The 15,210-nt window shown below is 40.1% G+C and overlaps 1 protein-coding gene across 5 annotated transcripts in view; it reads right to left on the bottom strand.

The window, feature by feature from the left end:
- CHST10 (carbohydrate sulfotransferase 10) overlaps positions 1-15,210 on the bottom strand; it is a 1,890,555-nt gene that overhangs the window by 1,410,822 nt on the left and 464,523 nt on the right. The window contains exon 2 of one of the 5 annotated variants that reach the window (XM_044071077.1): positions 13,445-13,606. The exons of the other annotated variants lie outside the window; for them this stretch is intronic. Within the exon in view, the coding sequence (XP_043927012.1) occupies positions 13,445-13,454 (10 nt within the window). The 5' untranslated portion in view covers positions 13,455-13,606. The remainder of the gene's footprint in view (positions 1-13,444; positions 13,607-15,210) is intronic. 5 annotated transcript variants of the gene reach the window in all.

Below are 15,210 nucleotides of genomic sequence, written 5' to 3'. Positions count from 1 at the left end.
AGTTTGTTTCCTACCTTTCCTATAACTAGTCTAGTCCAGATACAGATTTGCTGTATCCAGGACTGTTTGTAAGCTTCTGAGCCCCCCCCCCCCCCAAGCCTTTCTGTGTTGGAGGGAAGCCTTCTAGCTTATCACTGGGAGTGGTAATCAGTAGCTAGCCTATCTACACAAGAGGAGTGGAGTGGTTTGTGGCCCAGAAATTGTAGCTTACTGGCCTTTTGGGCAGTTTTTCCATCCCTTTCAACTTTCTGGTTTAAAAGCCCACGTTTGCACAGGTTTGTGCACAATGGCGCCGAGCTGAGGTAAACTATTACTGTGCCAGAAAGTCTGCACTTTAGTTTTTCCCTTAGATCTTGCTAGTTCTCTCTCTCTCTCTTGCACTTCAAATAGCTTAATTGCTTTGTACTTCAACAGGTTTTTGTAGCAATTATTGTAGCACACCTAAGTGCCATCAACATTACTCATTCTTCATGGAAATAGCTCCAGTACTTAGTAGTTATGACCACCCCTCCTGGCATGATTAAAGGGCAGTTCCCTGTGCTTTCTCCTATTAACCTGGTGCACTTGGGCACTCTGAGGCACTGTAGCAACTGCCTGAAGTACACAGACAACCCTCTCCTCTTACCTCCCAACACTCAGACATGTGAGAGATGTACTTATATCACCATATTGGAAGCTAGGCACTCGCCAGTCAAGACCGGGCTAGGTGGTCAACACCTGCACCACACCACATGGAACACATAGCTCTCCAGAACACCCACCATCACAAGCTCTCACTTAAAAAAACAAACCACACACCCACCTTTGCAGAGGCTCTCAACAGAAATTTACCCAAACAGCAGAGACCACCCAAGACAGAAATGCACTCGACCACCACAACACAGCACAAACCACAAGACACATAGCTCACTTCCACAGTGTACCCCTCAACCTAAGCCCCTAAGGCTAAACACCCTGCCCAAAACACTAATCATAGGTGACTCAATAGTGAGGCACACAGATGTCTCACTCACTAGGTCGAATAGGAAAAAAAGGTAACAGTCAACTGTCGATCAGGTGCCAGAATCTGACACATAACACACACACTCAAGTCATTCCACAAGTACAAGTATGACTCTGTCATTGTAACAAAACTTCCGGGCACCACCACAGCAAAAGCGATATTATATATAAAAATAGCCAAGCATAAATACGGCAGAACCGTTATTTAATATCACCTTCACTTTCAGAGTTGGAAACAATATATCCAGTTACCATTCATTAATAAACAGCTGGGCAGTAGATGTAATTTTCAAAGTCAACTTCAAACCCAGGTTAAGTAACAAAAATAGCCACTGTATCCAGTTACCATTCAGTAGTAAACAACTTGGCAGCAGGACGCCGATATAGTAAATGCAGTTATCAAAGTCACCTTCAAATTCAGATTGAGTGGCGAGAACAGCCAAATATCCACAAGAAAATAGATGGATTATTCACATGCAGTCAGACAAAGGGAAAGGTCTAAATGATAGGACAACAATAAAGTCCTTTTTGAGTAATAGGCCATTGAAGCATAAACTATGATACAAAACCTTTATATACATATTTTAAAGTATTTCATTTTTTACATAATATTGACATACAATATTTTTATAATATTTATAATATGATATTTTTGTTTTTATTTTTATTATTTCTAATATATGATTACTATTTAATTTAGATGATATATTTGATGTGATGTAGATATTTATACTAATATTTATATGTGTAATAACTGCCATAATGAATTATGATTGCAAACAATATACATGCAGACATATTATGAATTGGCATCACTTATAGTTAATGTATATATTTTTTAGCATATTATGAACTAATGCATGAATGTTTTTATTTGTATTAGTTCATTAGTTTTATTTTTATCTTTATTTTAGAAGTTGTTAAATAATATATAGACATGAATATTTATGTTCTTTTGATATGAATTATGCAAGCGCTTTACAGTATTGATATTTGTTTATGGTTGGTATCACTTTAAGGCGAATTTTGGCGCCAAATCAAACTATTTAAATGTTGATACTAGAATTGATAACTGTGTCTGATGAAGGGTTCACTGTAACCCGAAAGCGCTTACAAGGAGCTTTTGTTTTATTTTGTACAATGAATAAAGTGTTTAAAGATATTGTATCATTGTGGATATTTGGCTGTTCTCGCCACTCAATCTGAATTTGAAGGTGACTTTGATAACTGCATTTACTATATCGGCGTCCTATTGCCAAGTTGTTTACTACTGAATGGTAACTGGATACATTGGCTATTTTCGTTACTTAACCTGGGTTTGAAGTTGACTTTGAAAATTACATCTACTGCCCAGCTGTTTATTAATGAATGGTAACTGGATATATTGTTTCCAACTCTGAAAGTGAAGGTGATATTAAATAACGGTTCTGCCGTATTTATGCTTGGATATTTTTATATATAATATCGCTTTTGCTGTGGTGGTGCTTGGAAGTTTTGTTACGCTGACCATTTTATCTCTTTTGCTGGGCGCCTTTAATCTGCTGCTGTTTTTTTTTTACCTATATGACTCTGTCATTGTCCATATGGGTGTGAATGACCTGAGTTGCACCTCCCTGGACTACATAAAAAGAAACATGGTGGAGGTCTCGGATTATGTGGCCTAGGAAGGTATGACCCTAGCCCTGTGCAGTATCCTACCATCACCAAAATGATACGACAGTACAAACAAAAAATGACTGACTTCAACAACTGGATAAGTTTCTGGTGTCATACTAAGGGGATCTAGTATCTGTCTGCTTGGGATGACAAGATCGACAGACCTTGATGGTTTGCCAGAGATGACCTGCATCTGTCACCCCTGGGTTTCCAGGTACTGGCTAATGCTCTTGCCACCCCTACAGTCCCTTTTTTAGGCGGCGTTCTAAAGTCCAAATTACCACCATAACAGCTACAAATAAATGCAATCTGAGGGTCACGCTGCTCAATGCTAGAGGTCTAAATCTCAAGATGCACTCACTCGAAGCACTCCTCAAAATGGAGAAGATCGACATTTGTGCTGTAACGGAGACCTGGTTTAAAGCAGCAGAACGCACCCCTGTGCTACCAGGCTATAACTCATTCCACACCTTTCGGCCCCAAAAAATGGACTGAAGCTCCAAAGGCAGTGGTGTCTCCATATTCATAAAGGATATGCACACCTCCAGACTAGTAGCTGAGCATAACGCATCTGATACTTCAAGTACAACTAACATTTGGTAAGAAGGCGAGTCAGATTACAGCCTGCTATAGGTCTCCAACCATGTCCCTAGACTGTCACTCCATGCTCCTAAGCACCCTGGAATCTATCAAGGTCCAACCCAATTCATACTAGGAGACAAACTACCCCTCCATCAACTGGGAAAACTACTCAAGCCCCAATACACTGGCCCAGCACTTCCTAGAATTCATCAGTTCCAGTGCCCTGGACCAGCTCATTCTGTCCCCCACTAGAGGAAGCAACATCCTTGACCTGGTTGGTACCAATATGGGTGACCATTGCTCTACACTAATAGTCAATCCCTGCCTGGACAGATCCGACCATAAACTATTCACCATAGAAATTTACATCTCACCCACACCCCCGGCAAAGGTAACCAGCATGAAAAACTTCTCCAAAGCTGACTTTGGGCTCCTAAAAACAAAGGTGGCTAACTTCATGGTACCTATGCCAATGGAAAATAGCTGCATGACTGCCGAATCGTACACCAATGCACTGCACGAACATGTAATTAAATGCATGCATAGAACTACAAATAAAACAGAACAAAGACACTCTGCTCCAAAAAAAGGAAGCCAACCTGGTGGTCCCCTGCCATTAATAAACTCTACAACAGAAGGAAGAAACTGTTGCAGAAAAAGGTGAAGTCTCAAGACTGCAAAAACTCCCTTATTAGCCTCAACAAAAAGTCGAGATCCCTATCAAATCCTCTAAAGCCAGCTATGAAGGCAGAATTGCGGCAGACACTAAAAACAATCACAAAGCCTTCTACAGTTATATCAAGAACCTCCACAGCAATACCCAGATTTGCTCCGAGTTACTGCACAATGATACCTCCTATAATAGGTCAACAGATATTGCCAACATACTGGTTGACAGATTCAGTGCCCACTTTACCCCCCTCTCCTTTGCTTTCTCTTTCCTTTGGGGGAAAGGACCAATCACAATACTGGAAGAATGCCAGGCACCCAGCATTACTGCAGCATAGGTTAAAGCTGAGTTGTCCAAGGCCAAGAACACAGCTTCCATGGGACCCAATAATATCCCTGGCTGTGTTCTACATGAAATACAAAGCGAACTGGCACCACATCTATGTGCCCTGTTCAGTCACAGACTCACCTCAGGCTTTGTCCCTACCGAATGGCGCACTGCTACAGTCATCCCTCTCCATAAAGGGGAAGCGACTACAGACCATTGGAATTATTGCCCCATAAGCCTGACGAGTCTGACATGTAAAGCTATGGAGCATATCATCATGGACCTGATTAACAAAGATATAGGAAATCTCCAAATTCTAGACCCCACGCAATTTGGATTTGTGAAAGGGAGATCATGCCTGCTCAACCTTGTTGACTTCTTTGAGTCAGTCACCAGGGCTGTGGATGAAAGTAAGGCAGTGCATACAGCCTACCTGGATCTGGCCAAGGCCTTTGATACTATTCCTCACTCGAGAATTATTGATAAACTCGCCTAACTAGGCATCAACCCCTATTGTCACTAGGTGGGGTGCAAACTGGCTCACAGACAGAACACACACAGTGTGAAAGTAGCGGACTCCACGTCAGACTGCTGACCAGTTACAAGTGGAGTCTCCCAGGGATTGGTTGTGGGTCCTCACCTGTTCGGCATCTACTTCTCATAAGTCCAGGACAACAAAAAAGGGACTCTGGCTGACCAACACAAAGGGACTCTGGCTGACCAACACAAAGGGACTCTGGCTGACCAACACAAAGGGACTCTGGCTGACCAACACAAAGGGACTCTGGCTGACCAAGTTCACAGACGACTGCAAGCTGGGAGCCATTATTAACTCCCCAAGTGATGTAGACATCCTACAGGAAGGCCTCACTGACACCAATGACTGGTGTCGAAATCATGGCCTTAAGCTTAACGCCAAACAATGCGCCACTCCCTTTGGTAAAAACTCAGTTCCCACTAATTACCACATCCATGGGAGCCCACTGATCATTGAAGGCGTTATAAGAGATCCGGGGATGCAGGTTGACAGCAACCTCTCCGACCACCACATTGCCACTATGGTCAGAAAGTCCTTCTATGTGGGACATCTGATTAGCAAGGGTTTTGCATCCAGGAAGAAAGGTCATCGTCTCTCTACTCTTCCCTCATTAGACCAGTCATTGAGTATAATGCCCCATTTGGCATGTACCTCACTAGACACCTGCAACAGCTGGAGAGGTCACAGAAGTACCTCACGAAGAGGATCCTAGACATTAAACACATGTCCTACACGGACTCAAAAGACTCCACTATTCTCCATCTCATATCGTCTACTTACAGGCGATCTCTGCTTGACTTACAAAGCCATGTCTGACCCAGCTTTGTTAGAAATACTACATTTAAAGAAACCCAAATCCCTCCGGACCACACACTCCAGAGATCTCAACCTCATTACCACAATCAACAGAACATGCTGGAGGGACAGGTTCCTCGCTCAGGGACTGCCCATGCTCTGGAACCAGACCTCTCAACCGTCCCGAATAACTCATTTTTTACCGAGTTTTGGGGTCCCAATAATGGGGTGCCACTATTCCCGAGTGGCACCCCATTATTTCCGATTTTTCGGATCTTTTTTTTAAATTTCCGCGCTTTCGGGAGTGACGTCATCACGTGCGCAATGATGTCAGCTCTGCCAGCATGCTGCGCATCTTTGAATAGGACTGCTGCCGTTATTTACTAAGCTACCACACTTACGTTACTTTCACAGAATTTACTTTACTTTCTGCTGGTCAGGCAGAACACAGACAGGGTGGTACTTTACTTTCTGCCGTTCGGACAGAACAAGCAGAACAATTTTGCTATGCATAAGAAGCCGTTCAGGTCGGACTTGGGATTTACTTTACTTTTTGTCGTTTGGGCACAATTGCCATGCAGAAGCTTGTGGATGTACTACTTTAATTTCTGCCATTCGGGCAGAACACGGACAGGATGTATTTTACGTTCTGCCATTTGGGCAGAATAATTTTGCCAATTGCCATGCAGTAGCCATTCTTTACTTTCTGCCGTTCGGGCAGAACAATTTTGCCATGCAGAGCCAGTAGCATAAGGTAGGGACTAGGGTGTGTGGATATCATCACCGGACTTACGCTAAGGTAGGTGTGTGGATTTACTTTATGACTCTAGGGTGATATATCTTATATCTTTTATGACTGAATAATATTGGTATCTCTGGTGCAATGACTTGAGTGATATGTAACTTCGCAGAGCTTGGCCCCTGATAGGCATTGGACCATTATTTTCTCATTTTTCAGCCTTGTGAGTGAGGTATCTGTATGTAATTTGATGCAGTTCCATATGAACAGAGTCCCGAGTAGTGCATTGGTTTGCCTTCTTGGCTTAGTAGTTGTGGCTCTACTGGGTATGGCTGTATGTGCAGTGATAGGTCGTTGTGTTTCTACTGAGTGCTTCTGGGTTTGCGGTAAAGAGAATTTGCAGGTGGAATGTCTGGGAGGTCTTTGGGATTTGGGAAGATTGCAGACAGTTAAGTGCCTCGGCAAGTAAATCTGTGTGTAGAGTGTGTTCTGTGTATGGTGGGTGTAACGTGTCTCTGCCATTCCGGCAGAACACAGACAGGATATATATACATATATATATTTTATATATATATATATATATATATATATATATATATATATATATATATATATATATATATATATATATATATATATATATATATATACATATTTTTTATATATATATATATATATATATATATATATACATATATATATATAATGTTTCCCATCAGCATGTTTTACTTGTTTGCAGATGGAAATTCAAGTCTTTTGTTTGATTGTTTCAGTAACAATTTGTTTTATGAATGTATAGGAGAACATGGAGTGTTGATTCATTTATAACACTAGAAAGTAAAAATAAATCGTGCAGCAGTCTATATGAGACATACTATAAGAATAGATCTTCAAGCCTGTCTTAGTAACTGATGGTCTAGTGACTTTTTAGTTAGCAACATCTGGTGTTTTTATAACTATATGATGTGTTTTTATAGATACATGGGGCCTTACATTCAATAATTGCTTTGATCAGGGCACAATATCTAAGAGAACGTTTTTGATTTGGATGATATACCTTTACTTATGCTGCAGAGAAGTATTTCCTGACTACTGTTGTTGGTCTGTAGTCAATGTATGGAGTTATTTAGTAGAGTATTGAGATCCCTAACATGCATGACATGAGGAGTGTGTGTGTGTGTGTGTGTGTGTGTGTGTGTGTGTGTGTGTGTGTGTGTGTGTGTGTGTGTGTGTTTGAAATGCTTGGCTCATACTTTTGGTATGTTCCTCTTAAAATCCGGATTGTGCAGTAGTAGTGTTGTTGCCTCACAGTGAGAGGTTCTCTGGTTCGATTCTCAGCTGAAGTGCCTTCTGTGCGAGTCTGCATGTCCTCCCTGTGTTCCTCTGGGTGCTCTGGCTTCCTCACATTATACAAATGCAACATAAGGACCTGTAAAGTTGTTTGCTAGCAGCAACCTCTCCAATAGCTACAGATCTCTTTAATTTGGAATTATTTAGATGATTTTTACTTCTGCAGAGATTGTGCATATATTTACTGATACTAGTGGATTGTAGAAGTCTGAGTAGACTTTTACGATGGAAATGTTCTGAATTGGGCAGTTTTGTCATTATTGGTTCATGCATTTTGTTTCATTGCTTACTGGAAAAATGTTCAAAACAATAAATTTAAAATGCTGCAACAAGTGTGCTGTATTATACAAGGAATATAATTTAATAGTCAGGAAGGTGTATCAAAGAACACATGCATGTTTCGTGTGCAAGGGGCCGGTGATTTGAAAACAGCCCAAAGATAATCTTTATCCATCACTGTCTAGATGCGATTTCTTTGAATGTGGGATTCAATGAATGCGAGTTTCAAGGATAGAGAAGTTTTAATACGGTCTATTTTCATTGTGAGACTGTATTTCTTTAGCAGATGTCTGTTAGTTTTTGTGCTACAAAATGTAAAGTTTTAAATGAAAAAAATCCAAATCATTGTAGAAGTAAAGCAATATGCACATTAGTGTTTATGGTAAATGAGGCGAAACAGCCAAGTAACAGGACATTGGAATGGCTACAGGGGGACTCTGGGGCCATATTTTCGTTGTCTGTTCTTCAGTTTGCATTTGAATTGTGGAATCCCACAATTCCATTGGCGTGGGCGTGGTTACATAATTATGTATGCAAATTATGTTAATCAGCGTACAGATTTGTACCTATTTTTCATGGGCCTTTGTCCAGATTTTTGATGTTAACAGGATGAGAGGTATGTCTGGAACAGACTTCCCATACATGTCAAGCAGAGCACCTGGCTGGCCCTCTTCAACAGAAATCTTGATGAGTGGATGGGTAATAGAAAGTTCACCATGGGGATCACTCCAGTGGCTCTACTTGATAGAGGTACTGGGAACCAACATAGAGTGGTACGATGTCAGGACACTTCTGTGGGCTAGGCTTGTAAAAGCTCCAGGGCCATTAGCCTAGTACACACCTATAAACCTAACATTTGATAAACACATATCACTCATAATTAAGAAAGGTCACATCAAACTTGGTGCACTATATAGGGCCAAACCTTACTTACTCAAAATGCCAGACTAGACACAGCCAGATCCCACCTCCTATCTACTCTCCTCTACTGGTCTCAAATTTTCACTAACCTGCACTTGTCTGATTTACATCTACTTGGTTCCTGCTATAACAAAACAGCAAAATTTGCTGCTAATATACCCAACAGGACCCACCATTGCCTTGTTCTTCACAAACTACACTGGCTTGAATTTCCCAATCCATTATTGCTCAATCAGCTCACCACTGCCCACTCCATTATCCACAAACCTGAAAACTGCCCTGCACTCTCCAACCTAGTGCAACTAAATACCAATCCCCGGACCCTTACATCATCCGATAAATTTATACTCAAGGTAACAGAGTCCCATAATTACTTTGGTGACTCTCTCTTCTCCTTCAAAGTAGCCAAACAGTGGAACCTATTACTGCAGAATATCTTAAAAAAACACAGATAGCTATAGCTTCAAACAACTCCTAAAGGAATACCTTACTCAACAATGGCTACACTCCTGTAATACTCCTGGCTAGTTTCCCATACCATCAGTCAAATGTTTTCTTTTCTGCTATATTCTCCTTGTCGTACTTCTACCAAATGAAAATACCACAATGTTTTTTATACATCTGAGTTTCATATTAGTACGGCTTAGGAAATGTAATGTTTTTCTGTTTTACATTCCCTTTTTGTAAACTGTGATTGTTGGCAGCTGTCAAGCTCTGTATACTGTTTGTAAATCTTTTGAAAAATGTTTGTAATTTTTTTGTACTACTGTTATGGAGCTTTTCTCCCCAGGTCTCTGCTGAAAACGGGCTACTTGCCCAGCCGGACTCTACCGATTAACAAATGTAAAATAAAATAAACAAAAATTGCAGCCATCACCCTTCTAAAGATTTCTGTTTTAAAATACAGGTGATGGATATTTGGTTCTTCAAACCAGGTCAGTTCATGGCATTAAATTTCAATTGCCAATGATGTTTTTCGCCCCCTTTGTCTGACAGGACAACTTGTTCTAAAATGAAAAATTTAAAGGAGTGGCCAGGTTATCCTTGCTATTTTGGAAAGAGCATTGGTATCCTTTTTAGTTCTAATATAATTGTGCTCATAGATGCCTTTCTGTCTTACCAACATAAAACCCCTCACAGTGTTGGCACTGAGCACAATAAATGACTTTAGTAGAATTACAAATGGAATATTTTAGGTCCAAACTGAACACCATTAATGACAAATGAATTACCAGTTAAAATGTATTTGCAATACAGGCAGCAGCCATATTTCGCCATCCCAAAGTGCTTTGATTGCAACACTGATTTCTTCTCAAATAAAGATTTCAGGTTTTGTCCCTTCTTATAAACAATGCTTGGAGCCAAACCTACATGTTCTCGTATGTGTTTGTCATTTGTCAAATATTCCAATTTTTACTAAGTATGCTTCTAATACAGTAGCTGCCTGGATGAAATACTGTAATAAAGAATTCTTATAATTATTGCTCCTGTTAGTGAAATGTGTGGATGTTTGTGTACCCACAACCGATGGACTAATATGACCTTGTACTATTGCCCCAAGAATGGGTACGAAGTGCTTCCTTTCACATTTACTCATGACCTTGATCACTAATTCATTAATAAAAGTGGATATCCACGTTTCAAGTTGCATGTGGAGATACTTAATTTAACAGACGTAGGTGTTTATACATGGACCTTCTGATCAAATATAATAATAATTATAAACAACTTGAAGCACTTACTGGTGAAACAACACAACTAGATTATAGCATCACCCATGACATTCACTATGAACAACATAAAAGTGAACACAGATGTATATTTAACAGTACTGATGAACATGTGAACATCATTAGAGACTGGAAAATTAAAAGGAGGATGCCAACAACTAAGCATACCCTCCCCTCCCAGTCTATCACAAGGAAGGGGACGAAAACAATTTTTATATACCTCTCATAATAACAATAATGAGAAATCCAATAATGAGCCTGAGCTCCAAATCAAGCAGGTTCATCCAATCTGGATTCTTTTTTAGACGAAGAAGCCTTCCCTCCACTCAGACAACTGGAGAGGTTGAGGGAATGGGAACAACTCCCACCCGACCAAAGACAGGACTCATCATGGAGACAACCCTCCACACAGAGGTGCCTGGAGGGGCTGGAGACAATGGAACAGAGGGAGACTTTAACAACTGCACCCCACATTCCCACTGATGATAAGGTCAGAGGGTTGATGTTCTTTTACCACCTTGTAATATTGTATGCAATTCAATGGGCGATTTCAAAGCATACAGCTATTCTACATGTATTCTGGATGAACAGTGTTACAATTTATTTGCAAAGGGTATGACATTCATACCACATAAAGTAACAGATGTGGCTTCTGTCCTGATGGATTTGAAACTCTCTGTTAGGAAGTTAAACTTCAACTTATTATTTCAAAATTGTAATGGAGCGCTTAACCCCCCTACATGTATCCAGTACTTTTAATCCCTCCATCCATCCTGTTATTCAATGCTTCGAGAGGATCTGTGAACTGGATATTCGCAACTTCTTGGCCAGGGAATCCAAAGCAGAATATAAAGGCACCCCAAAGAATAATAAAATAACTAAGGCCAAAAGCAAACTTATTCGTGGTTTTCATAACAACCAGGAAATCAGGATAATGCACTCTGATAAGGGGGGCTGGCCTTACTGCTGTGAATATGATCGATTATTGCAATAAAATGAGAGAGATTTTATAAGATGGCACAAAGTCTTCGATTAATGAACCTAATACTGCTTACAGGAGAATTAGATCCAATATCATCGACTTATTCATTGATAAGCAGATCTCAATTGAAGACTATAACTATTTAAATGTAAGCAAACCAGTTATACCAACCATTTTTGGTGTTCTTAAACTCCATAAGAGTATTGAACCACCACTTAGGCCAACTTCAGTCACCAGAGGATCCATCACTCATCCTCTAGCAACATTTTTAAACATCAGGATCAAAGAATTGGTCATGGCTGAACCACACATCTGTCGTGATGCATGGGATTTGTTTGGGTAAAATGAATCACATTCCCTACCATGAATCATATGTATTTATAACAATTGATATAAAAGACTTGTACTCTATCATCCCATATCATGTCGGCCTAGAATTGTTTTGTGAATTTTTAGCTGACAAAGGACTGCAACAAGACATCATAAACATGTATGAAAATCTTATGGAACTGGTGCTGAAAAATAATTTCATTATTTTCGAAAGAGAGATTTTTTTTTTTTTTTTTTTTAACAGACAAAATGTGTAGCCATGGGTTCTGCATGTGGGGATCTATTTGCCAATGCAGTCATGATACAGTGGGAGAAAAAAATTCTCTTTGAGTCAACTTTCTATAGTTCATGCAAATTATATACCAGGTACCTGGACAATATATTTATTTTATGGGATGGAGATGGTGACATCATTCCCCAGTCCCTGGAGTTCATCAACAGCACTACAAGTTCTCCAATTCACTCACCAAGTCCATGGCACCCATATAGCAAACCTAGATGTTTGGCTCAAAAAAGACAATGTTAATAAAAGATTCACTTCCGAAATTTACTGGACAAATTTACTGGACAGGAACCTATTCTAATAAATTTCACCACCACAAAAGTGCACATCCCTGAGAGCAGTCGTCAAAAGCCAATTCATCATTGCTGCCAAAATGATCACAGATGAGAAAAAGGTTTTGGGACGGATGCAACCTGTTAAGGGACATGTTTTTGAAACGTGGATATCCACTTACTTTTAGTAATAAATTAATGATAGAGGTCAAGAATAAACATGAAAGAAAGCACTTCGTACCCATCCTTAGAGCAACAGTACAAGATCACATTAGTCCATCGGTTATGGGTAAACAAACATCCACACATATCACTAACAGGAGCGATACTTATAAGAATTCCTTTATTACAGTATTTCATCAGGGCTCTGCTCTTGATATCCACATCTGGAGGCTGAACAGTATGGTCTTGAATACCAAGGACAGTGATAGAAGTACTCCCACAGAATGTCTAAATTCTTGGAAGCCAGCAGCACGATAGATAAAGAAAAAAAAATCTCAGAAGACATATCGGATATAGTTGTATAATTGTATTATACATAAAGCAGATAAAAGGAACCACTGGTTATAGAATATTTGAAAATCAACAAAAAACAGTGGCATAGTTTTGCAGAGAAAATACAGCTGAAAATATGAAGAGCACAGGATGGGATTCAAACTAGTAAGGTACACTGAAAATCAGATAACAGGAAAAAAGCTGGAAAGAATTTCTTTCCAATGAAAATCTGGTAACCTTCAAGATGGTATTAGGATAAGAATCAGGGCAAGTCAGATGAATCTTATTTAACAATACCAAAAATGGTGCAAGGTTACGGGAAGGAAGATAAAAAGTCGGTAAGCAGGGGTACAAACCTTGAACTGGATCTGCTAAGATTTAATGGTAAAAAATAAAGTTCTACATTTAAGTGAATGTATTGGGGCTAAATTACAAAGTTGGGGTAATGGATCAAAGCAGAACATATGAAAATACAAATCAAGTCAGTACTCACAATTCATCATGGGTTCTCTTCCTTCACAGATCTTTCATTGACAAATTCTCTTCCTTGACTAAGTCCCCATGGTATGGGTATGCAACCTCAATACACATGCTGGAATATCTCACTGCATGTGAGGGACAGTACAAGTCTCATGATCTCCAGTTCTTGACCCCACTTTAAATACAATGAAAAACATGCAAGAAAAGAAAAAAAATGACATAAAATTAAAAACTTGAAACATTTTACAGGATTCCCTGCTAAATGGAGCTACTAAATCTATGCACAGACAGAAAAAAAGGAGGGAAAAATGGGCCATCACAGAGGACCCAGCTGGTATGGAGGGTCTTGTGTACTTATCATACTTACAGGGTCCTCCTGAAGTGAGTTTACCAATGGGTGCAATCCCAACCAGCACAAACATGCATGAAAAAGACAGGAATCATGGAGGCTAAATCACCATAAAATGACACATCTAATATGCTATTAAAAAATGAGAAAAAAATATATAACACAAGGCCAAAGACCAAACAACAAACCCTCCAAAAGAAGAATTATTCCCCCACCTCAAAAACTCCCAAAAGAATACATTGGTGAAAGGCACATGTGGAAAGGGCAAGAAGACCCTAGCTCCACCCAACAAAAATGCTTCAACAGCTGAGAAAGATGACCAAGCAGCCCTTTTGTCTTTGTACGTCACCCTTGAAACCACAATGCTCTTACCCATAATAACAAGACTGATGACCCAAATTTAAAACCCAAGCTACAAGGAAAAAAACATATAAATAAACAAAGTACAGTTATGTACACTTACCATAAATGTAGATGTTTGAGTATATTCACTGATATAGTCATCACACTTGGGATATCTGCCTGCAGGTAGCCCTCAATTGGCCTGAACACCAGAGACTTAGGGTTTCTGTGTCAGATGCTGTTGCTCCAGGACTGACATCAGGTCGTCAGGGGTATAAAATCAGGTAGCCGACACCATTACATCAGTTTTTCTTGCCCCAAATGTCAGGAGCTCTCCATATAGGGAGCTAAGTTATGGTGGGAAAAAAGTACAGTTTTGTACCTACCATAAATGTAGATGTTCGAGGATTCCCTTGCTGCAGTCCTGACTATTGGGTATAGTCCGCGTCCCAGTCGGCCCGAATATCAGAGTATAAGGCTGACGTCGGTCATGGCGCCTTAGACTGACGTCAGTACGTCAGGGTACTAATGCGCATGACCGACGTCATTTCCTCAGTCTTTTCTTGCCCCAGATGTCAGAAGACCCAAAAGACAAGTCCCAAAAACAACCTGCACCAAAAACATGTACAATATATACAACAATATATACAAAAATATAAGCATGTAAACTCACCTACACAACCACCCGAAACACAGAGGGAAGGAGGGAGGGTAAATTGGACTGCAGCAAGGGAATCCTCGAACATCTACATTTATGGTAGGTACAAAACTGTACTATGTTCTTCGTCTTCCCTTGCTGCAGTCCTGACTATTGGGTAGAATCCCAAAGCAGAGGTAAGGGAGGCTGGCAAATTATAAAGTAGCAGGAGCTGACAACATGCCTTGTAAAACAGCTGTGGCAAAACCAGCCCTAGTCTTAGAGTATATAGGCAGGTGATAATGCCTAGAGAAAGTATGCACTGAACTCCAAGTAGCTGCTTCCAGAATATCCTTAGTTGCCACCCCCCTTAGAAATGCTGTTGAAGTGGCAGTAGCCCTAGTGGAATGAGGCCTAATCCCAGCTGGAACCTCTTTGCCATGATGGGAAT

Source organism: Protopterus annectens, chromosome 5.part0 (genome assembly GCF_019279795.1).
Source record: "Protopterus annectens isolate FY-2018-M chromosome 5.part0, PAN1.0, whole genome shotgun sequence".
Lineage (NCBI taxonomy): Eukaryota > Metazoa > Chordata > Ceratodontiformes > Protopteridae > Protopterus > Protopterus annectens.
The sequence above is the reverse complement of the archived record's forward strand: the minus strand, read 5'-3'. Positions and strand labels throughout refer to the sequence as shown.